This window comes from Sceloporus occidentalis, unplaced genomic scaffold (assembly GCF_023333645.1).
Source record: "Sceloporus occidentalis isolate IW3139 unplaced genomic scaffold, rSceOcc1.0.p SCAF_48, whole genome shotgun sequence".
Lineage (NCBI taxonomy): Eukaryota > Metazoa > Chordata > Lepidosauria > Squamata > Phrynosomatidae > Sceloporus > Sceloporus occidentalis.
In genome coordinates, this window is record NW_028317028.1 from 6,509,168 (window position 1) to 6,535,764 (window position 26,597).

The 26,597-nt window shown below is 39.4% G+C and overlaps 1 protein-coding gene across 1 annotated transcript in view; it reads left to right on the forward strand.

Annotated features, from left to right (window-relative positions):
- The window catches only part of LOC149289166 (adhesion G protein-coupled receptor D1-like), a 175,417-nt gene that overhangs the window by 103,224 nt on the left and 45,596 nt on the right, over nucleotides 1-26,597 (forward strand). Inside the window, exons 18-20 of the mRNA XM_089491043.1 lie at nucleotides 16,844-16,947; nucleotides 19,567-19,678; nucleotides 23,691-23,844. Of these exons, the coding sequence (XP_089347169.1) occupies nucleotides 16,844-16,947; nucleotides 19,567-19,678; nucleotides 23,691-23,844 (370 nt within the window). The remainder of the gene's footprint in view (nucleotides 1-16,843; nucleotides 16,948-19,566; nucleotides 19,679-23,690; nucleotides 23,845-26,597) is intronic.

Genomic DNA, 26,597 nt, shown 5'->3' on the forward strand with positions numbered 1-26,597 from the left:
AAAACTATTGGACCAAATGGCCCTAAACATTTCACATTTACCGGGGTATTCTTCCAGAATAGGAACAAAGATAATTCCTGTTTGTCTGTGATGTTTGGTCAGTTGGTCTTCTGGAGTTTTACTTTTTTGCATTTGAAGTTTTCTAATTATGGAATCTCTACATACCTATTGAATAGTACTGGCTTTTTAAACTTAATGTGACCAAAGATAACTCCATTTGTGCCAATATGTGTATGTGCACTATAACCTGTGGGGGAAAATATATATTTTTGAGTTCATTTTTCATAGACTCCAGTGTATTTTATGCCATGCAAATTGGTGCATCCAGTTGTGAGTTAATGTGGTTAGAAAATAAGACTTCTATGTCATCCAATCCCTCCCCTGGCTGTCTCTACCGAAAGCAGGGAACATTCATGTGTACACTTCTTGCACATGCCCAGTAATCAAAAAGCAAATCCTTGCCTGAACTCCATCTGTAAAAAGGAACTCCCATGCTATATGCACAGAAACAACAAAACATAATAAAATATTTGCAAAAAACATAAAAGACTTCCGGCTATTAGTATTACTAAAATAAATGTACCATGGTCCGTTTTCTATATTTTTTTGTTATCACTGAATTTCAAGGCATTTTAAGGCAATTTTTTCTTTTTCCTTTTGTATGTATATATGTGTATATGTAATATGCACATACAACAGATATCTAAATACATGCACAGACCCATTTTAGCAACGACGAGATACACATGGAGCAGATTAGAAGTCTTAAATCTTCAAACAAAAGTTAGTAATGTCAGATAATGTATTAAATGATTGAATGCTTTAATCTCATTGTACAAGTATGTGACTGTACCCAGACGCCACTGGGACACTCTGATAAGTCAAAACATAAAACATCTGTAGCTGTTGTCTCTTATCCACTGTTTTAGAAAAACTTAAATTACATTTGATAAGAAGCAAATTGTTGAAAAACTATTTTCAATTACAGAACTATTCTGCCGGACATGATAATCTTTGAGGCGTAACAGCTGTGTACTATAACGTTGAGATATTGGCAATAAGTAGGGAAGGTTAAATAACCCCTTAATATTCTGGTATGGTTGTTCATAGTATAGTGTATGAGATACAAATATTCATGTTTTATTGTCCTGGACAAACAGCAAGATACAAATATAATGCAAACATGGGGCAAACCTACTACAGTAAGGAGCATGTTTCATTATAAATAGTTTTTAAGTTTAGTTTTTAGTGAATACTTTTTGCTACAATATTTACGTGCAAAATAAATAAAATTATAAATTAACTTTGTGTACTGAATATTTGCTAGATATCACTACAATTTTGAAATGACACCAGTTATAATGGCACATGGCATAACCAGTGGAGTATCCTGGCCTAAGCCAAATAGGGCTAGGGGGGCAGGTCTAGGGTGGTGGCAAAAGGTGCGAGCCCTGATGTTGGCTAAAAACATTATCATTTGAACAAAAGATACAATTGGGGAAGCATTCAATTTGTTCCGTTCTTCTGTCATGTTGGTTCATGGCCCCTTGTATATATCGTCTGCTTGTGAGTAGTGATATGATTGCTTCAGTAATAGTATAATTGTGTTACTAAATTAGACTTATCTTCACATCAATTATAGCCTCAAATGGTTGATGGTTTCATGCATACTATAAGGCCATCACTTTTTATAAGGTCAGCCTTTTTCCACAAGAGTTTTCTTAATTTGCCCTAATAAAATCCACCCAAAAAATACATATGAATTTGTTATAGTACAGAGAATGGAAATAGCCTGTATTATAAACATAATTACAATAGAACAATATAACTCAGCACTCAGTGAATTGACGTGTTTATTCCACCACGTGGCAACGTCTCATCCAACTACAGGATCTTTTTCAAGCTCGGGCACCAAGAATTTGAGTGCTACCTAACACGAGGATTGTATTTTAAACATGTCTCCCATTGATAAACAGGATGCAGACTTAATAAATGATCCTCCTTTACATGGTCTTTCATACTGCCACAATATATTTCCATGATCCTGAAAAGTATTTTAGATGAAATGTTTTGGAGGGCAGTGAAACCAAAGCAAACTTGAAATAATTCCTGATTTACTACAGTGCTTTGTCTATTTAGTTGCTAAGGCACTGGTTCACACAGCAATTTTCCCATAGCATACTGGTGAAAATGGCATGCCTTTTTCATGCCGGAGACTGTTAACCGGACAGGTTCACTCATCCATTGTCCATGACATCGAAGTGCTTCGGAATGTGAGTCTTTATACTACTATGCACTGCTTCTCCCAACAAATCAGGCTGGTCAGATTGATGTTTTAGCAAGTATGTTATACAGGTCTTTGTATTTCTTTATTTACGAAAGAATAGGAGGACACTCTGTAAAAATATTAATGAGAGTTCCTACTGGTTTATGGCTTTTAACAGCATTCCTGGGATTTGAAAACACTTAAGTTCTCAGAATTGTGTGAATATTTTTTAAGAAGGGATCTATTCTTTGCTCAGCTGTCTTTTATTATTATTATCTATCATGTAATTTTAGAATGCAGGAAATGTGCTTTTCAAGTTTATCTACTTTATTTACATTATTTATTCAGCAAATCAAATAGCAAAAGTCACTTTGCTGACCATTAGAATACCTTGTACTAATCACATTCGTGTAAGCATTATAGAAACAAATCTTGACCCCCTACATGGGATATGCAGGTGCTGTTGTCAGGGATGTGAGGTATTCACATTGATAGTATGTATAGTATACCTACTGCATTAACCAAAAAAAATACAGGAAGAATTACATTTTTTATATAAAACAGCAAACATTATGCTTTTGTTTCCAATTTGTAACTGCTGGTGATACACAGGCAGTTCCCAGAAGTGTGTTGGGTGCTCAGAACAGAGGGAACATATATGTGATCCGTATAATAATTCCGCCTGCAAGTGGATTTCCGGGGCAAAAAGAACAAGGCCAACAGAAGCCACATGTTCATTAAGTTAGCTGTAGCTTGCGAGGCAAGAAGACGTCTCAAGTTTCTGCCATATATGTGCTCGGTTTGCTTTCACACAATGCTTATAAAATTGTGTGGAAGATTACGTTTGTGCCAACAATAAGATTACAAGAATGCTCAGGTGTAAGTAGATTCATTCAGATGTAGAGATTTATATGTAAGATTGAACCATTATGGGTACTGTAATGACATTACTGATTTCCATAACATTTTTAAGTAAATTTCCTTTGAAAGGTAACTTTAAGTAAATTTCCTTTGAAAGGTAACTTAGGCATAGCAGTGGCTTCTGATTTTTATTTTTTTTATAGAAACACAGAAACCTAGAAATGGATAACAGATAAGACCTGTTCAGCCCATTTAGTCTGCCCATTTTGTCTGGTGCAAATACGCAAACCTTAATCAGTCCTTGGTCTCATCTTACATTGAGGGTATGCTTATGCCTATGTCATGCATATTTACATTGCTTCAATGTAGTTCCTTTATACAGATTTACAGCACGGTCCTATCTCCCCATCCTTTAATCATTTGCAATGATGATTTGTAATATATCAAAAGTTTCCAGAATGTAATTTTTTTTACTCCATTTCACAAAGTGAGTGTGTTACACAGAGAGGTTAGGTATAGGTTGTGTGTGTAGACACAAAGGTCAAAACACATTAGCGTTGTGATTGCTCAGTTCCTTGCAAATGCTGTCAACATTAGTGATAAAATGGGGGCCAGCAGTTATGCTATTCAACAGTTCAGTCTTTACTATCCCCATATTTCCTACTATAATTACAAAAAATTAAAATAGCGCTTAAGGCTAAGATGGAAAAAGAAAATTGAGTCCATCCAGATGATCAGTAATACTTTGTGTGCAAATGAGCCTGTTGATAAAAACCTTAGTATTGGTGTTTTTTACAACATGATTATTAATGAGGAAACATATGGTTTGTATAAGAAAGTGGTTCTGGAGAAATATTTCACTGAGTTAATACCATTAAAGCAACCATTGGCATGGACCAAATCCGCATGCATATTCTGTTGGTGGCAATGGTGACAAGACCTATAATACTTTGCAACCAGTAGTCAACCTTGATATCTTTTATAGGGCCAACATAGAAAATGAAGAACATTGAATAAAGACTGTTTGAATTCCACGGACAACTGCTCAAGAACCACTGATTAAACAGACAGCACCCATAATTTTGAGTGGGCATCCGTATTTTTTGTGTGTAAAGCATCCTTGCTGCTGTATACACAAATTGGATTACTCATGCATTGTTTTAACATCCCATCTATATAAACAGGACATAAGTAGTACATCAAATAACAATTCGGACTTACAGAAAGAACGGTGAGGCTGACGCTGCTCAAATGACCTTACAATCTAGAGAAATATATTTTATGTGTACTGCTTTGTTATGTGACAGAACTATCCACGTTAATACTGTTTAAATCATTTGTTCTAAATGTATGTTTATCCAGCTTTTAACACTTTTGCGTTTCAAAGTGTATTTAGTAAAATGAGATGCGATTAAACACTTTATCATGCTGTGTGTCTTATATCATATTTTTTAAATGTTTTAGTATATATAGTAGATCTGGTTTGGAAGGTGTTTGTGGAATGTCTGGGGCATGTACACTTTTCCATTCCACTTCCATTAGATGGCAGCCCGGCTTACCATATAGCTGGCATAGCAGTTTAGAGGGTTTAGTCACTAATACAGAACCGGCAAGTAAGTTTGCAGCAGAGCGGTTGCAATTTTCTGGCTTTACTATATAGTACGAAGGCTCAACCCTGGCAGGTTTCACTGGCAAGAAGAGCTTGCTTAACGCTATATGATGTATTGACAGTGAGCATTTCTGTCGCACCATTAAGTGAATTATGCCACTTCAGCCCTTCTTGTAGGAGAAACTTACCAGGGTTGCCCTTTCCTACTATATTGTTATGTCTGTGAGTTGAAGCCCCCATCTTATTGAATAAAACCCGAGATGGGGGCAGAAGCACATCTGAATACGTTGAAACGGTGCAGGCACAGACAGAAGTCATATCCCCTATCACATTGTGTTAGTGTGGGTGTTGTTTAGTACACTTAAAAAATAGACATCAAATTAATTGTAAAGAATGTCAACACTTGGGTGGACATGAAGAGTACATGTGAATACTACATTTTAGACTTCAAAAAGCATTTATATTTTAAATATGTGCATCTTTTAATGCTTTGAATTCAAACAAACAAAGAGAATGGTAATGGCTACTACTCTAATATTTTTCATGAAATGTCATATTGCTGTATCAATATAGATGTTTACTTTCAACTAAGATTGCAGCTTGTTCTTTGCTCAGTTACTGGATATAAAAGTTTTTTTCATTATTTATTTCTTGCCTCAGCTCAGTAATTTCATTTTAATCTGAAAAAAGAAGCTGTGATCATGAATTAGATAATTTGACTTTTATGAAAAACACTTAGCATGAAATGGCTTGGCAGTGTGGGGAATCAATGGCAATTCTAGGACACATTAGAACAGTTATTATTATTTTTTTAGCTAAAATGCTGCTTGGATTATTCTAAAATTTTATTTTTTGTTAAAGAACATATTTTATAGTGACCCATTGCCCAAAGTGAAGTAGTCTATTTTTTGTAAAATACTTTTGTGTTCTGAATGTGCTCTTTGTTTATGAATTTCCAACTACCAGTCCCCACCCTCCCAGCAGGCTTTAGGTTACTGTTCGGTCCACTTCATCGGAAACCGCCAGCTAACCAGGGGCTCAAAAAGGGTCTGTTGCTGGTGTAGAGATAGGGGGCTGCATTAGCTCTCAAGTCTTGGTGGCTGCAGAGTACCCAGTAGACTTGGGCACCAGGGGGCTCTTCGTGTTCGTCTTCGTGCTCGTCTTCGGCAAAAAAAACAACTTCGTATTCCGCGAATATTCGCCTGGTCCTGTCTTCTCTTCGGGCGAATATTCGCGGACATTCTTCGAGTTCGGGTTTTCTTCGTTTTCCCCGGTTAAGGGGTTAAAACGGGGTTAAAGCCGCTCTGGCGCCAGGAGTTTAAATGTCCGTATGAGCAACTCTATTGGTCGTCAGCAGGGGGCTCGTCTGCCATTGGTTGATGGCAGACGAGCCCCCTGCTGGCGACCAATAGGGTTGCTTGTACAGACTGTTAAACTCCTGGTGCCGTAATTGTCCGGAAGATCCCGCTGGTCTCCCTGTTCTATCATTTATTAACTGATAGAACAGGGAGACCAGTGGGATCTGCCGGGTAAGTTGCAGCATTGGGATTTTAAAAGTCTGTACAAGCGACTCTGTTGGTCGCTCGTACAGACTTTTAGGGTCCTGGTGCTGTAACTTACCCCGGCACATCCCACTGGTCTCCCTGTTCTATCAGTTAAATGTCCGTACGAGCGACCAATAAAGTCGTTCGTACGGACATTTAACTGATAGAACAGGGAGACCAGTGGGATGTGCCGGGTAAGTTGCAGCACTGGGGTTTTAAAAGTCTGCACGAGCCACTCTGTTGGTCGCTCATGCAGACTTTTAAAACCCCAATGCTGCAACTTACCCGGCACATCCCACTGGTCTCCCTCCCTGTTCAATTAATTAAATGTCCGTACGAGCGAACAATAAAGTCGCTCGTATGGACATTTAACTAATGGAACAGGGAGGGAGATCAGTGGCATCGGCAGGGTAAGTTGCAGCATTGGGGTTTTAAAACCTCAATGCTGCAACTTACCCGGCAGATCCCACTGGTCTCCCTCCCTGTTCAATTAGTTAGGGGTTAACTTTGTTTTTTAAAGGGTTAAGGGGCCGTGCAAGTGAGCCTATTGGTCGCTTGCACGGCCCTTTAACCTATGGATTTCCGCTCCCGTTAACCCCTTCGATGCTGCGTTATCTATCTGGTGTGTGTCTTCGCCCACGTTTTACCGCCGCCGTCTTCTCTTCGGCGTGTCTTCGGAACGAACACGAAAACGCACTCTTCGTGTTTGTTTCCATGTTCGCCCGAAGACGAATGCACAAGTCTAGTACCCAGGCAAGCTCTGGGGAGAAGAAGCTGTGGTACTGAAAGTGGAAGGTTCTGGCTAGAAGTTCTACTCTTCACTGTGGGTAGTTTCTACAATGCTAACCAATACAATGATAAATACTCATGCCATTTTCAGAATGGTGATTTTTCAAGCAAAGGCCATTAGCCTTTGCTTGATATGGTCAATTTGTTCTAATGACCAGTGGAATGAAATCAAGCACTTAGGCATGCCTTCTTCATAGACAAACATTGGCAGTAAAATGAAGAGCTCAGCACAAGTACTGTGTGTCAGAACCTGATGAATGAGTACGTGTTTCATTAATGCAATGACAGCATTACCCACTGGAAGGCATAGTGCCTAATGTAAAGTTTGGTGGAGAAGGGTTAATAGTCTGGGGATGTTTTTAATGGGTCCCTTAGTTCCAGTGAAGAGGTATGTTAAAGCTACAGCATAGAAAGACATTTTAGACAACCATATGCTTCCAACTTCCCCAGTTTGGGAAAGTCCTGGCCTGTTTCAACATCACTATGCCCACCTGCTCAAAGGCATGGTTTAATGAATTTGGTATGGAGGAACTTGAGTGGCCTGCAAACAGTCCTGACCATAACCCCACTCAACACCTTTAGGATGAATTAGACTGCAGGTTGCAAGCCAGACCTTCTTGTCCAACATCAGTGCCAGACTCACTCCAAAATTGTGTGGAAAGCCTTCCTAGAAGAGCAGAGGCTGTTACAGCCACAAAGGGGGAACCAATGCCATATTAATGCCCATGATTCTTAATTAAGATGTCCAACAAGCTCATATAGGTGTGATGGTCAGGTCTCCACATACCAAGGTATACCTTGGATAAATAAATATCCTGTAGAAAATGTTTGAGATATGCATTACCAAAACCATCCAAAAGCAGTCATAGATGAGATACCCATATGGTAATTATACCCTGTTGTGCTTTACCTATACGGATGAAACTATCTTAATTACTCTGGTCTTAATTTACCATTTTTGTTCTATCACCCATAACAGTGACATTATTTTGGTTGGAAAAGAGATTGCAAAGCAAAATAAAAATTCCCTCAGTATGTTTCAAGACAAATGTTTTGCACTAAGATGACTTTAAGAGAATTCAAATCCATCTATTCAATTGTGAAATTCTTTTATTATTGACTCAAGAAATCCCAAATAATGCGGATGGTTAAGAAAACGCACTGCGAAGCATGTGAAGCACTGAACATTCAATTTAGGAAGCTGTGCATTATATTTATAGAAATAAATAAGAACTGGACCGGTGTAATCCTTTAAAGTTGAAAGCTAAATTACTTCTTGGCATTTCCTGTGCAGGCCAAATTGCATTTTCTTATTGTAGTTCCTCTGTTATATTCAAATGCATTAGTCCATTATGGCTAGATATGGATTGTTATAATGATCTTTCTTTTATAGAAAACTTTACTGCTTCAATGTCTTTGCTACATAACTGTGCAGCTATTATTGTGCAGAAGCTGGTTTGTTAATTGAGTTTGAGCTTCAATTTCTTATTCATGATATAAATTATTTAAAAAATATTGTAAAATGGATTAAGGTTCCATGATACTTACCGTATTTGCTCGATTATAAGACGACCCCCCAAAATCTGAATATTACCGTATTTGCTCGATTATAAGACGTCTTCTAATCGGGGTCGTCTTATAATCAGACCTCAAATAGAGGTCTGACTATGAGACTAAGATCCAGATCCCCCGCACCGCTGCAGGGGACCTGGATCCTTCTGTCTCCCCCCCCCCCATTTAACACTCCCCCCCGCACACACACACTTACCGGTGCTTCCAATTTCCTGCTGTATACCGGGGCAGCGGGTTGATGTCCACGCGATCCGCGTAGACAACTTACGCTGCAGCCGGAAGGAGGTGTGGCTAGCAGCGGGGGTTGTCTGCGTCCATCGCGCAGACCTTCCCCGACTGTCAGAGATCAGAGAACTCTGCCGGGGAAATGGGGGCATATAAGGGTCGTCTTATATTCAGGCTTTTTCTTTTTTTCCTAAATTAATATTCAGATTTTGGGGGGTGTCTTATAATCAGGGTCGTCATATAATCGAGCAAATACGGTAATTTAGGAAAAAAAGAAAAAGCCTGAATATAAGACGACCCTATAGGAAAAAAGTTTTACCAGTAAATGTTAATTCATGTAAACTATTACATTTTTTAATAAAAGCTATGATTGAGAAAAAAAAATTTTTGTTTTTATTTCCTTGTATTTTCCAACCTGCCCCCCAGTTATGCACATCTGCCCCCAGGCTTGCCACTCCAATATGGCACTGTGGCCCATGATATGCCTTTTAACCCTCTATATGCCACTGTGCCCCATGATATGCCTTTTAACCCCTATGTGCCACTCTGCCTCCAGAAATGCCTTATACCCCTATATGCCACTCTGGCATTTAGGGGGTTAAAAGGCATAATATGGGGCAGAGTGGCATATAGGGAGGTATAAGGCATTTCAGGAGGCAGAGTGGCGTTCAGGGGGTTAAAAGGCATTTCATAGAGCACTCTGCCTCCAGAAATGCCCTGTGCCCCCATTTAACACTCCCCCCCACACACACACTTACCGGGGCTTCCAATTTCCTGCTGTATACCGGGGCACCAGTCTTCCTTCTGTCTCCCCCCCATTTAACACTCCCCCCCCCACCCCACACACACTTACCGGTGCTTCCAATTTCCTGCTGTATACCGGGGCAGAAGTCTTCCTTCTGTCTCCGCCCCATTTAACACTCCACCCCACCCCACCCCACACACTTACCGGTGCTTCCAATTTCCTGCTGTATACCGGGGCAGCGGGTTGACGTCCACGCGATCCGCGTAGACAATTTACGCTGCAGCCGGAAGGAGGTGTGGCTAGCAGCGGGGGTTGTCTGCGTCCATCGCGCAGACTTTCCCCGACACCGGTGCGGGGAACTCTGATCTCTGACAGTCGGGGAAGGTCTGCTGCTAGCCACACCTCCTTCCGGCTGCAGCGTAAGTTGTCTACGCGGATCGCGTGGACGTCAACCCGCTGCCCCGGTATACAGCAGGAAATTGGAAGCACCGGTAAGTTTGTGTGTGTGTGTGGGGGGGAGTGTTAAATGAGGGGGGGAGACAGAAGGATCCAGGTCCCCTGCAGCGGTGCGGAAGATCTGGATCTTAGTCTCATAGTCAGACATCTATTTGAGGTCTGATTATAAGACGACTCCGATTAGAAGACGAGGGGTATTTTTCAGAGCATTTGTCTTATAATCGAGCAAATACGGTAGATTATGGATCTAGATGATAAGAGATCCCCATGTTTGGCTAGTACATGTCTTAACTTAATGCAATAACCTAATTTATACTCGCATGGTCAGAGTAGGTTTTTGTTCAATGCAGTTCACTGGTTGCTTTAGCTGTGTCTAAGGTCCAGCTCCACTCTACAGTAAGGTTCTATTCTCTACCAAACAGTATAGAAACATTGTTTTTTCTAGAGCAGGAACACTTCTTACATTTGTATTTACTCAATGTTTGCTAGTTTTCTACAGAGGGTCCAGTAGTTTTAACCTTTTTATTGTAATCCTATATATCCTATAAAGGAGGTAAAATAAATCAGCGTGATCTCTTATACTTATGCAACCCCAGAGACATGTTTTGTTTCCTTTTGTAATACCATTAGCTGTGTATACAGACTTCAGATAGGCCTTTTTTTGTCTAATGATCATACCACCGAACTTCTGGGCTCCCGGTGCCTTCCCTTGCGGAACACGGCTAGGACTGCCCACTGACGTCGGTGGGCAGTCCCGCTGATGTCCGTGGGCGGTCAAGCTGATGTGCGTGGACGGTCCCGCTGACGTCGGAGGTGTTCACCCTCATTTAAATGGAAAATGGGCGGGGCATGTCAAGACCCCGCTCCCGCGACCCAGTTGATTCAAACCCGGAGAGTTCCCAGTTATGCTAATAATGTCTGCATAACCTCCGTTCTTTGCATTGTCTGACATAATAAAACATTCCATTCATTTCATGTGATAACCTTTGCTGTATAGGGCCGTAATATTATTCCTTTTTTATAGGGAAAGTACCAACCAAGCTGCAGCTTAGAGATAAACAAAGTAAGAATAAAAATCAATGCATTTTTCTGTATTGAACAGCCTGTGAATAAACTATACTACAACTTTTAATTGCTATATTTGTCATGCCAATTGATCCTTAACTTCCCTTTCAGATTCATATAGCAATGGGGCCATAGCAGTGATTAATAACCTAGTTCCTATGGAGCCCCTGGCAGTAAAAGACTTACTACTGTTAGGATATAAAGACAGTGTCTGTTCCCACAAGTAAGTCTGTAAACAGATGGATTCCTCTAGTGTACTTTGTGAAGCTATTTAAAGGCTTTTTTACCTTGCACTTAAGCACGTGTTGTCTTATCGGATAGTCTCACCTATATAGCTAAAGGGCAAAACAAGGAAGAATAGGCACACCCTCTTAGACCCTTTGTTAGAATGGATATTTATACTTTTTTTTTCGTGTTTGACTGTTGCTGAGGGAACATTGACATAGGGACTGTCAAGCCTCAGACCCATGTCTGCTGGGGTCTGTTGCCAAGAGTTGTGTGCCCCCCATGCTTTTTTTTTAAAATGCCATCCAATCCAAGCCAATGAATACCTTCCAGCACTGTAAATGAGGTATGTCAAAGCTTCGAATAGATGCACTTTCATGTGATAATTCATATCCCTCACCCAATGCTCTTAGTCTTTAAACAAGCTCCTGTTGTTCTACTATTTAGTTTTGATCCTTGTTATCAGACTTGACCTTAACCTTGACCATATGCAACCCATTTCTTGTAACCCTGAAATTGGACTGGATGACCTTACTTTTAGAGTTTTTGGTTTTTGATGTGGTTGTATGTTGAAGCCTGCATTGCTATTTCCTGACTACATTGCTCCAAGAACATAGAGGCCTGTTCCTGTGCAACCAGTATGTGGCATTGTTGATGCTGGACCCCGGCCGGCTCCTGCACGGAATATCTGGTACGGCTATGTCATCGGATTGGCATATCAGCCTGGTCCAGCCTCAGTGTATTCTTGGCATGGCTGTCACTGTGTTCTTTCCACAGCTACAGTGAACTTTTGTGACCTATTGATATACATAGTTTGCTAAGATATCCAAAAGCAGATTAATGTATTTTAAATCACAATTAAATTATAACAATTATATTAACACAGCACATTGTTGTGACATGTAGGACTGTAGGACACTGCAATGCACTCATACCTAGCTATCATTCTGAGTTCCTTGGAAGGCAGGACATCAAGAGAGGGCAGAGGTATTTGTGTCCTATAGAGGCAGTAGTGGACCTAAAAGGGGTTGGGGTGGGGGTGAAATCTGCAAGAGAGGTAAAGGGGTGCGGAAGAGTGAATGAATGTTTACAGGCAGAAATGGGTCAGCCAGGCTGTTTAGGGGGGGCATAGTTGGCACAGGCAGGTTGCTTCAGGGGCAGAGTTGGCATAGGCTGGCTGCTTCAGGGGCAGAGTTAGCACAAGCTGGCTGCTTCAGGGGCAGAGTTGGCACAAGCTGGCTGCTTCAGGGGCAGAGTTGGCACAGGCAGGCTGTTTCAGGGGCAGCGGTGGCACCAGCAGGATGGTAAAGAGGCATCGGCGCCACAGGCAGGCTGTTTTAGGGGCAGGGATGGCACAGGAAAGCTGTTAAAGGGGTAGTGTTGGCAAAGACAGCCTATTTTAGGGGCAGAGGCCTACCATGCAATGTCTGGCTTAGAGTATAGTAATAGGGGTTATGCTGCACTACCCTCAATATCTGGCTCAGTATACGGCGAGTTCAGTAAACCATACCATATCTGTTCAGTAAATGTTATTCATTTAAACTTATTTTATTTTTAAGATAATTTATTTTTTCATTATTCTGTTTTTTTCCAGTTGAAATAAATATTCTTGCCAACATTAATTTGTTTGTGGGGGGGGGCCACATACAGGATCCGCCCCGGATGCCAAATACTCTAGTTATGCCCCTGCATAGAGGGGCTGTCTGTGCCATTACTCCATGTGTGTTCCTGATGCCAGAACCTGTCCTATAACACTTAACGTTATCTTGAATGCAATCCTTCTCTTTGCTGTATTTGTTTCCTAGTTTCATTGTATAAAGAAGCTCTAGTGCATAATTATGCATATGGACACGGAATTGAATTTTCCAAACTATTCCACTATTTTTAATTTAGCCGTAAATTATGCTAACACTCCACTTGCATTTAATTTACAGTACCTGAAATAAATGTCCTTCCCGTTTTATGGCACATATCAGAATCTAAAGTAATAATGCAAAGTATTATAATATTTTTGAATGTGAACCTGATGCCTGCTCACATAAAATTAGCCGGCTGTATTCTAAAGCCTTTGCAATGGTTAAATAACAGCTATCATAATAATTAGGCATTGGAAAGTATTTGTCAGCGGTAATAAGGGTCCCGTTTGGAAGAGAATTGGGTAAATTGGCTATTGTTATCTATAATGAGCAGGTTTGCGGTGACCAGCAGAGGCCTGGAGAACATGCAACTGTGAATTTGCACACAAATTGCCGGAATCACTTGTTGGTCTCGTAGGGTGTAAAATACATAAATTGTTGCTGAAGCTTCTGTGTCGCCACATTACAGGACCTGGCTACTGGGGTGTTGACTGTGAAAGGGTTATATTTCCCCATATAGTTGGAATGATGATCGGGATGACACATGAGTTGTAATAACCCAGCAATCTGCCTTCTCCTTTTGTTTATTTCCCCTGAGCTACAGTCAGAACAGTTTGATTTGGCTGTACAATCAGACCCTGTTTCACTGCCAGATTCTGAAATATCCCCAAACTCTGGCTCTACCATCACACCAGGAGACATGTTTGGGAATCCATAAACAGCTGTGATTTACAGTCGCCTTTCAGCACTGTACAAGACAGCATGCAGCGACCGAGGTTATTAACACGCTTCAGAAGAGGTTTTAGCATTAAGTTGTGGACTTCATTGAAGGAAATATATATCTTTTTTTTTAATGGATTTGGGGATAATGTGTCCCCATTATTTATTTAATATCGGCTTCACATATATAATTTAACGAGATTATTAACCGCATAGCACAGGTAGGCTTTAAACTTAAGTTATGTGAAATTTACAGTCTAGGGAATAGGAAAACGCCGCAATGGAAATAGACAGCTAGCCAAAGGACTGATTTATACATACAAGCCAGCAAGATTTAGCAGGCTCATTGTAGAGACAATTCGGATTTCCGAATGGTAACTTCTTACCCACGCAATATGCTATTTCTTTGCAGGCACCCGAAACCTGTCTGCTACATACATGGCATTTTCTGACATTGCACACACATGGAATACAAACTAGAAAATAAGTATTCTTGCAAACATTTTACAATAATCTTGTGAGTAAATAAGGATTAATTTCAGAACAGCATCTGCACAAAGTCTTTAGACTTAAGCAATGTTACATGCATTTAATGTTCAGGATTTTTGTAATGCTCTTTATTGTGTTTTGGGACACTAAATGTTTTACATCTGTTCACGTATCCTAAAGGTTCTACAGTAGATAGAAGCAAATCACGGAGGTTCTGTGAATTGCTGCAGGTTAATTAAGACATCAGATATTTCTCCTGATTCATAATTTGTGACATGTTGTTCTAAATGGTACATTTAACAGGTGCACCGCAAAGCTTCCCTATGGTATATCCTTAAGTGTACATTATAATTTTACACCCAAATAAGAACAATGCTAGCAAAGCTCTTCAAAATAATTTACATGAATAATTTATAAGCCAAACGAGTTCTGGTACAAGCATTGAGGAGACACTAAATTTTTTTTTAATTGGAAAAATGTTTGTTTTTAATGAGTTTAACAGTAGGAGAAATTTTGTGTATTTAATATGCATTGCCCACTTAATACCTTGGTCTTACCTACAATTATGATGACATCAACAAGTGTGTAGGGATTGAATATAATCATCAACATTTCAGAAGTTTAAGTATAGCTTTTATTCCGACATGTATAACAGAAATATTCCAAAGGTACCAAAAAAACAATATCAGGAAAACCACAGACCGATAAATGCTGCACATATGGCGGTCCAGCTCACCTTCATATATGATGAGTCCCCTACTGTCACCTCTATCCCACCACAATTAAAACAGCGGGCAACTATGAAAGCACTAAATACCATGAACATTCTAAACTTATATGAGGTCTAAAACCCTACCAATCACATTCAATGCATTGCAATAATATTAATAAAATCACCACAAGTCTTCTTCCTATGACACACCTTGGCCACCAGTCCTTTAATTTACGCCTTGCAGGACATAGTTCTCCTGCTTCCACTTTTAACTGTAAATACCTAAACACAATTCCACCTTTTGCGCTCCCAAATACTATTACACTCTTATTTCTGTTGTGTTTCCAATATAATAAAAAGCCAATGAATATAGGGACATAAAACCGGTTCAGTCTAAGCACTCTTGCACTTCAAATAGTCATCTGTGCCCACATGTGCTGATAGGTTGCCCTTTTCATTAATGTAATGTAACTATAATTTGCAAATAGAGCAAAAGCTCCAGTGGCTTAAGGTCAACATACATTCAAAGCTTATGTACACTATATGACCAAAAATATGTGAACACCTGATCATCACACCTATATGAGCTTGTTGGACATCCCATTCCAAAATCATGGGTGTTGTTATGGAGGCCCCCTCCTCACCCGACCTTTGCAGCTGTAACAGCTTCCCCTCTTATGGAAAGGCTTTCCACAAGATCTTGGACTGTATATTTGGGATTTCATGATCTTTTGTGGGGTCAGGCACTGATGCTGGATGCACAATTGTGCACTCAGCTTGTGTGCAGCTGCACAGCCATGTAAACCTATTTCATGAAGCTCCAGTGCTTGTGCTGATTTTGAAGCTCTGTAGTGAGTGATGCTACAAAGGAGAGGTGATTTTTACTCGCTACGAGCTTCAGCACCTGGCGGATCCACTCCTAGACCCTTCAACTATCCCAATACTAGCACCAGGGCAGAAGTTTCACAAAGGTGGCATCCTATAACAGTGCCACATGTAAACTCACCAAGCTCTTCAGTACAAACCATCCTACTGCTAATGTTTGTGTATAGATATGACTGCCTATGTGCTTGATTTTATATGCCTGTTAGCAATGGAAATGGCTAAACTCAATAAACAGGAGGGGGCCCCACATAACTTTGGTCATATTATATTATGTATGCGGTCATTTTACAACCTTTGAAAAATGAGTTTGAAAAGCTCCATGTCCTATTGGTCACGGAAAAACTAGGAAGGCCAGAGCCATTACATGGGCAGGGGGCAGTCTGGAGAATATGACAATCAATGCTGTAAAAGGCTTTGCTCCGGATGTACTATTGTGACCAGAGCAACAACATCCCCATCTTCACTAATAAGACAGCTAACTACAGCCACAGCAACTCTGCCGTGTAGAAGAGAAACTGTGCTAGGCTGCACCTGGCCTGTGGCCCAATGGCTAATCTGCCCCGCCGATGGTTACTGCATGCTTACATCAAATCCTATCTATCTAAACGCTTAAAAAAACGGAAAATGTGCCGCAAGATCTGATCTGATAGCATATGTCTAGAAATGTTTTTACGGAAACACAATCAGTATTGGTTGGATGACGGTAATAAACTGGTAAACTGTTACATTTGTCAGCAAATTGATAAATTTGTCAGGCTGCCAAAAGAGATAAACTAAATCCAATGATATTAATTAACATTTCTTTTTTTTTTTTTTTGTCAAAGCTTTCCAGCTCCCACAAGATGGCGCTGTCCTCCATCAGTTACATTGGTTGCTCTGTGTCCGTTTTCTGCCTGACAATTACACTGGTCACATTTGCTATACTGTCGTGAGTAATTTTTCACATATTATTATTTTTTTTTTCCTTTCGCTCCATGCAGAACAAATATTACCTATTTAAATGCTATTTTAGACTTGTGCACTTTCTCATTTCAGCCCACCAGTGCCTGTTAAGTTTAGGATTCTTTCAATCATAAATGCCATTAATTCTCCCAAACCCTTTAATTAGATTTTTTTTTCCTATATATTTGTAACAGCTGGGTGGTTTTGCTCAAATAGCTTTAATTTCCTGATCAGCAGAGTTTTCCATTTGCTTTCATCACATACCCCAGAGCTGCTTTTTATTATCTCCATTTAGCTGTTTTAGTGAGATATACACGTGCCACGTTAAATCCATTTACTTGGTAAAAAACATGTACAAAGCAGAGTAAAAAGGTTAAGTCACGGTAGATACGCCTTGAATACAGGGGAATATATGCTATACAAGGTTCGACCCAGTGGCTTGGTAATAAAAACAGGACATAGCATATTTCAGAGGCAACATCCCCAATATTATGCACTAAAAGAGTCGTAACTACCCCCCAATTCACTATTCAATACGAAGGGCCAAAACCAGTAACAAAGACAGAGGCCCTGTATAATGCGTAGCTCAATAAATGAAATCCCGTTGATTTAACCATACATTATACATTTTTTTTTGAGAATTGCAAGTAATTGAAGTAAATCGTTGAAATAGAGAACCCCTAGGACCAATTGCCTCCCTCCCCTGACAGCAATATATTTTTGTATGAAAAGTATGTATGTGTCTGCAACATTTTTTCTTCTAGATTTAAAACCGATTAAATCATTCTATTGGTTGCTATGGTGTCAACAGCAGTATTTTATTCCAGCTGAAGAAGAGACCTATGAGGTCCTAAAAGCTTTGACAAACGACTTCAACAAAAGTGAGGAAAGGGGTAATTTGTAAACTGCTTGGACAGATTCCAAAACTATTGACCCCCTGTTGACAAATGTTACAACAAGGAGTCATAATCAACTAGAGGGTCAGAGGCGTAGATGTAATAAAAATATGTTTTACTTTACTGAGAAGTGGTGGATAAGTGGAACAGCCTCTCTGAATAAGTAGTAGAGGCTAATTCATTAAACATGCATGGGATAGACATTTAAGGTGTCCTAAACTAAGACCAAGGACTGATTAAGGTTTGAGTCTTCATCAGGAAAAACACGCAGACTAGATGAGCCGAATGTATCTTATCTGCCTTCAAATTCTAGGTTTCTAAGTTACAGATTTCTCTCGTTCTGCAACAAGTAGTCTAACCGCAAAGAAACCAACATTTGTCTTCACAGCCATTACCTTTTCAAGATCTGTGGCATAACAACGTACAAAGCAGACAATACATTCAAAGAGTTTATGACAAGCCACATATCACCATTAAACCTCCAATTTATATACAGTGATTTTTACTTGCTAGAATGAGACAGACGGAGAATTGTTCTTTTGAGACAGCCGAAGGAAGAGCTGAGATTTAATATTCCCCACGCAGGCAGATCTCACTGAATCAGTACATTGTGCAGGCTGGGGAAAAAAATGGAAACTACTGAGGCAAGAAAACCTCCAGCATTTTAGATGAATCCACTAACTTTTAACATGTTTAGCAGAAGGCTTTGACCCACCGGACTTTTGGAAATCTAGATGCATGGTTTATGAATACCATCTGCAAAATACACTACCCCTTGCCAGTGGGAGATAGTTTCATTCATTTTCACTGGAGGCGGTGGAAATGATAACATAAAAAAATAGGACAGCGTACCCTTGATTATTACAGCGCAGAAAAAGGCATGGAAGTTAAAGGCCTTCTGTCCGTGAATGGATAACATTAAACCATATTGGATATAGGTCCATTCTTGTGGCTAATGACTTTTGGGAAAGGTGCCGGCAACGTATTGTTTTGCAGTAGAGCACGATTTTGGTGATGTTGGATGTTTTATACTAAGAGAACAGATTGCCGTTGAATGTCCTGTAGTAAAAGAGTTTTTATTTTCTGACAGAACATTTTTTTAATGTCCTCTGGAGTGTTTTTTTGCCATTCACTGTAAGTGATTGCATATGGAAGGCGATAAAGTCATTGCCAGGGAATGGCGTATTGGCACCCATATGATTACTCGATTTCTGTAACCATGTGTTTCCTGAGTTCTCTACTTATGGGTTGGATGCTATAGATTAACCATCTGTTCCTTATATATGCAACTGCATTTTGGGCTCACAAATTTTGTTTTGACATAAGTGCGAGCCAAAAGGAAAAGGTCCTTATTCTCTATCTATCTATCTATCTATCTAACCAATTATATATATTAATACATGATGCTGTGATGCATGATGCTGTAAATGCACACGATGTCATAATGCATGCCACGCTTCAGGACATGTTGCATGCAGTGCGACATCCGTTACTACCCAAAATTCAGTTTTTATTATTTAAATCCCACACAAGGTATTTTGAATACTTAACCCAAGCCATGCTTACTTACATGTAAGTTTCATGTAAAAATTTCCATTATATAAGACTGTCTATTTTCCAGGAATTAGTGACTTTTAATTTAGATTTCGTTTTTATTGCCATGCGGTGTTTAACCCTTTGGTGCCTTCTGTATTTTTTCCCCTCTGCAGGTCTGTGAGCACAATACGGAATCAAAGATACCATATTCACGCTAACCTGTCCTTTGCCATTCTGGTTGCACAGATTCTGCTCCTTATCAGCTTTCGTTTTGTCTCTGGGACGGTAAGCAGATTTTCACACACAAATACAAAATTGCTATAATAAGAGTAATTCCAAACAAGTCTACCCTTTTCATGATTAAGGATCAAGCCATTTTTTCAGTACAAGGAAATCAAAATTGTGAAAGTAAAAACCGTTTCGGTATGACCCTGCCCAGATTTACCAGAGCGCTCTCATGTGAAAACATGACATTTGACTTAGTTGATTTAGACGTGGCTCTTCCGTTCTTGGATGAAATTTCCTGAAGACTTCATGACCTATTTTAGCTTTTAATCCAAAGATAATGTCAGAATAACACACCTCTGGTTTTCTGAAATACTTGATGATTCAAGAAACAGAAAGAGAGAAAAACAATGTTTCTGAACAAAAATTACATTTTGATTAGTACGACTGGACGTTTTTAGATGCTTGCACTGGCAAGCGACACAACCCCCTCCCCCAAAATACTTACTTGGAAGTTAAGACAGGCCAAATGAGCCAAAATAAACGTTTGTTGCACAAACCAATTGTATCTGCAGTCAACTGGCCAAATGTAGCATAACTAAATATCTAGGATCCAAGGAGATTCAATAAAAGCCTTTGGAGAGGCTGCAGCCAACACTTGTATGTCGTAATGCCCTGTGCCTGCCAAACCTAGGAGGCAGCAAGCAACATTTATGAAGTTCTTCATTCAAGTAATCCCAAGGCATTCCAACGCCAGCATTGCCCTGATAACTGATACCGCTGGGCGTTCCTGCTTTTACAGGCTCTATGCTAGAAAATATGGATACTGTTCAAAGCACTGTGACACTTTTAGCATTGACTACACATAAAATGCCAATGTATTTAGCACAGCTCATTCTATATACTACACGAAAGACAAATGGAGCCCCTAACATGCATTAACAGTTTCATACAGGTTACAATTGTGGTCACGTCGGGTGAGGCTGTGCCTTTTGTGGCTATGAGGTTACGCGCAAGCAGTCTTCTCCCTTTATCAGGATCTGTCTCAATGTAGAAGGGATAACGTATCCTGCACTTGCTATTGCAATTGTCGCATCGGTATAAAAAGATATACAACGCATGCAAAGCGTACAAATTAGGCATGCAGATTGCCCTGCCATCAGAGTGGGTGTAAGCAGACAGAATGTAAATGTGATACTGAGTAATTTAATACACCAGTGAAAGTGGAAAGACATAAAAATGTCAATCTGCAACAAAACAAGCAAACAAGATTAGAAGTAATTTACTAAAAAGCTTTTGAATGTTCCTATAAGTATTTTACTAAGCGGGGCTGAGCCGAAAGAGGTCTTTCAGCTGATCTTGGACTGCAACTGTTGCCTGAGCTTCGTGGGAGTGATTTTCAGCCACAGCTGTGGGGCGACTGCCTGGGTTTACATGATTTAATACCTCTGGAAGAAATAGGTTGTGGCGAGATACAGCATTTATTCTACACGCAATTCCACTACCTGCTCCTTGTTACCATTCCAGTTGAATTTATTATTTTGAACTTTACCATCCAGAAAACAGAATAATCAGGACACACATGGCCAAAACAATAAAATGTGTTTACAATTAGGGCTCGAGATCCAGCTATAATAATCTCTGCCTGCATTATTTAGCTGGCTGGTCTTTTTCATCCATAATAGCAATGTGACAATAACGTGGTAACCTTTCTAGAAAGGCAAAAACAACCAAAAGGTATTAAGAGTTTTCGGAAGGACCCAAGACTGCACTTCCAGATTAAGAAAAAGTGAATGTTTTCAAAATTAGTACCTTTTTTCGTGCCAGCTCAGTAATGACCAGTTAAAGGCACCATGATGTTGGGCCAAAGAAATGAACCAATGCTGAATGTCGGAGTAGAGACGAATTTATTAACAAAGGCTGTGTAAACTGTGATATAATTTACATAGCCTTCTAAACTGCTGTTCCGGGTTCGGGATGCGCACTACGAAGGGAAGGCCTATTCGGGTGAGGTAGGGAAACCTTATGACGTATTCCCGCTATGTATAATTTCATAGTGTTGGGGGGGGGGTGTTGAGATTTTTTAAACAAGACCCCATCCCTTCCTCCCTGCACATGCAACGAGTAGAAAAAAGCAAGACCCCCTCCCTCCTATCCTGTACATTAAACAAGTAGAGCTGGTCAGCAGCTCCCTGCACATGAAACAAGTAGAACACAAGCCCCCTCCCCCGCACATGAAACGAGTAGAGCTGGTACCTCTGTCTAAATGTTACCCCCTCTAGACAAGGTGCAGCGAAATGCAAACCCCCCGGAAGTGTAAACGGAACGTGAACAGAACACCCTGCAAGCTCTAATGTATATATATATAATTTATTGTATTGCATTGTTATTCCCTCTCCCTAGAAAATAGTCTGCAATTCTAGTACTATTGCTAATATGCAATGATAGTTTTGCATCTGTTATTCCTATAGGATGCACACAATATCTCTGACTTTCACTCAGCAGATGTTTGATTTTTTACCCTTCTACAGTAAAAATGTATATTACAGAAAGGTTAATTAACAAAGTTTTCCCCATAGAGTTTTTTTTAAAGTGAAGAATTTATTCTTTCGACCTAGGAAAATATTTCTTAACATGGAATAATATAAGAAAAAGAATGACTTTAAGAAATCAGTAATTAGATTATATTTTCTGTTTATTTTAGCTTTGGCCTTTTAACTTACGAATGTAGAAATTTTATGCTAAGAATAATTGGCCCCTCTGGTACACGTATGGTTAAGGAGTGTAGATCACCTGGGAACTCAGAGTTTCAGAGATTTATATCCAGGATCACAAGGTGAATGATCAAATAGGTTTACAAAGTCTGCATCTTATTCCTTAATTGTTAATCCCGTTACTGCCCCTGTTGTCTCTGGGAGGCAGATTAAGGGGGTGGTTTGTGTCCCAATATCTTGTTTTATGTTAATGTGTGTTTTGCTGGATATATCCAGTCCTGTGTGTGAGAAATAAATCAGTCTTCGTTTGGTTTTACCCTACACTGAGTCTCGGCTAGTGACTGGGGAACCGGGGAAAGTGTGGTGTCCCAGGCTAAGGGAGCACAAGACAGCGGAGGTAGTCGGTCGGACTAGCCAGCTCCCTTACAAATATAATTACCGTAAATGTCTAGTCCTACTATACCATTCGGTAATGTTATGACATAATAATGTTATAATATAATATATTACTGCAGACCATGGAGATTGTCTTTTTGCATGAGTAGGCAATCTGTCTGATTGTTGGCAGTCCATAACCACACACACATGAAATATTCAAACGCCACTTCCATGCCTTACTCATCATTCAGTTATCGCAGAATCCCACCAATAAACCCAGATTTAACTTATCACTTTGCGTGGCTACGCTTCTCTCAGCTTTTGCCCAATGTAAACTTTCCGAACATCTCACATGCGCATCCTTAATAAATGACCTGAAGCATTAGTACATAGCTGTGAAATGCAAATAGCGTTTTACGCCACAGAATTTTCACTGTAGTCTGATTACTGCATAAACCAAAAGGTGTAAAAGTAGCAAAGCGAGTCCAATATTTGTAGCAACAGAACTTCAAACAAGAAGAGGCTAGAATCCAATCCCTTTACATAAACAACATTTCTCGGGCATCGTTGGTGTGAAAAAAAGCCTGTTCTCTGCAGATTTTCTTTTACATTCTAAACCCCAGCAAACGTACTTTCAACCGATAGCAGAGCTGCGTTTAATCTGGGTAACGGCAATGCTTCAGATACAGAAGAATGGCTATAAATATGAATCAGTATTATATAAAAAAAACATATGCAGATTCGGTTACACAAAAACACCCACTCCTGTCCTACAATTAAAGGGCATTCTGGCAATTTCTAATTTAACCCCTCTGCTGTCGATAATAGTGCTTTCTTCCAAACCTTTAGTCTCTTAGTGAATTGATATATATTACAGCCAAATAAATCACGATACGCTGGACCCGAAATTAATTCATTGCCCTTGAAAACAAACAGGTTTGATTCATTTTCACCGTGTTAATTTATGTGCTTCTTTGCAGTTGCCTTGCAAGATCATAGCAATCCTGCTGCACTTCTTCTTCCTAAGTGCCTTTGCATGGATGCTGGTGGAAGGACTTCACCTGTACAGTATGGTGATCAAGGTGTTCGGCTCAGAAGAAAGCAAACATCTATACTATTATGGAATTGGATGGGGTACGTGTTCTCTAGTATTAAATCTATCCACTCAAACAAAAAGCAGAATTGATTGTTAAAGTTTTTTACTGCCAGGTGCGTGTTCTTCAATCCTCTGTATTTATTTCCTTTTTTTTAAGTAAAAGTATGTTTATTGGAATTCTCTATCCAACTAAAATCATACAAGTGTAACCTGATAAAGGTGGTGCTTTACATGGCAAATTTTAGCATGGCTACTGGAAATCTTAACTGCCGCTCATGGCCATACTGCCCACAAAACTAATTTGATGCATTCATTTACATAACTGCACATGGATGCAATAACCACAGCGCTTAATACATGATTTAATACATAAAATAAGAGGCCCTTGCCAGCACAGTGAAAATTGAAAGTGTATATTTTGAGTTAAACACTACTACGCAATTATTTCCTCCAATGAATGTTTACACTGTTTAGATTCCATGCAGGGGCAACACCATGCCATCATGTCCATTAACAAGTGTTAAGACTGCCTCTACCAAGGACACTGTCCAAAACTCAAAACCATAAGCCTGAGCTGCCACAATCCTTGCCAAGAGACAACTCATACTGTCCTGATGAGAGGGTGTTAAAACATGCAATGATTTAGAATTGGGCAGTAGTTGTGCTTCGTTCAATCAATCCAGCACATAGAAGCTGTGGGAAGGCTCCTTCTTTCTAATCCAGAACTGATCTTTGCACTTTTCTGATGAGGTCCTAATGCTGGTGTGACATACGATTATGCCAGCTATTACCAAACATCTAATGTTTGATGCAAATCTTTGACAAAAGCAACCCATTCTCAGTTTTCTAAAGACCAGAACCCATCTCCTGCTTAGTTACCGCCGTCCCTTCCCTCACTTTAAACAATTCCACAATTCTAGCTAGGTTTATTATTGGTCTCATTTCATATTTACTTTTAAATACTCTGTATAGGTGACTATATTGATCCATTAAACTAATATAATTTCTGTGTAATGTTCTCACTCAGAAAAATCTAATCAAATCTCAAACTAACAATCATTATCTCAAATCTTGACTGTAATAGCCATCTCATTAAATGGTCATACCATCTCTCGAGTCTCTCTGCTTTATTACTTTAATCTAGCATAACTTTCAACCTTAATCATTCTTCATCCAGTTCACCAGGTAGGAGTCCATGTGTGTGTGTATGTATGTATATATATATGGTAACATACAACACCTTTACCGGGACATTTTTGCATATATTAACTATTTGTAGCCCTCAAACAATGCTTTCATGATCAATGCCATGCATAGAGGACATATTTAAAATAAATACTCTTATCGCAAGTTCATATTCATTCTAATACAGTCATAGAGGAAATTGAGTTTCATCATTTAAAACCAAAAAATTATGTAAAATGCTTTTTGTAAGAAAAAAAATGAGTTAGAAAAGTGGTACACAGGAAGAAGAATATGGGCATGTATATATAATTGAGCATAATTCTACAAATGGTTTGCAAATTTTGTATTACCCACTTTTGAAAGCTCTAGCAAATGTGATTGAGAAATAACACTGCGTGTGTATAGTCATAATTGGAATACTTTAAAGTCACTGTAATACTACAAGCCATTTTGGTAATGCCTCTAATTTCTGTGCATTTCTACCGCTATCCAATTTAGATATTCCTGGCTGACCTTTCATTTTCCTGTCCTCATGCTTTAATCTCAGTGCTAACCTTTATTTCAGTATATCACCTAGACAGTGTTATTCTGTAAAGATGGTCACGAGGCCGTTGATATTTCCTGCTGCTGTGCGGTTATAGGAAATGAAAATTGCACAATTCACACATGCAATTGAAGCTCTTTGGGGACATTATTTGTTATAATTCTTTCACTTCTTGAAGGGGTTACAATTCTCTAAATGGTCTTTGACATCACGATTCTAAATGGCAAAGAGGGCAACTAATAAGCCTTATTCTCTCGGCGGAATTACTTTTTGGGCACTTGATTACAGTATAATATTACATAATGCTTTGACAGTCTCTTGTAGATTCATTCATGCACTTTGTGAATATTGGTTGTGGGGTTTTTTTTGGACTGTATTATCAGGAGTCAGGTCCTATGATCAGCTTTATCAGGTATATACTGGGATATTATTTAACGAATTACTCTAACCTAACCTTAACCATGTGCAATAAAACAATGAACAAATAACCCAATGTAAAAAGTAAAGTGCAGTAAAAAAAAGGGTTCTACTTTTAATATACTTAGATGCTTACTCTCAGATCCCCGTCTAACAGTGGAAGCCAAACATGTTAGTGTTTGCTATTCCTATAACAGATACTAGAGGTTTGTTTGTTATTCTGTCGTGCGTCAGAGAAATTTCCAATATTTCTTTGGGACAAAAAGTTGGGGAGAACAAGATCCTGTAAATAACGTACAGCTGAAAAGCATATTACACTAAAGACATGTTGCATTCTTCAGGAGCACGTTCTAGCGAGCTTAGGGAATCGTGACTGATGCATTGCAAGTTCTTAACTTGTATTAAATGTGTTCATGTGCCTGACAAGTCAGTCTTCAGTCAGCAATACAAAGGATAAAAGGCATTAGTGATCCATCAGAGCAACAGAGGGTGATGGTATTAATAACCCATGCTAGTACTACGTAGGTTTTATTATCAGGGCCGCATTTAAAATTGCTATTCCACTTCGACAAAACATTAACTCCTCTCTCTAATCAGAGCTGACTGGGGATAAAAAAAAACCTGACATTGGTACTTTAAGGCCAG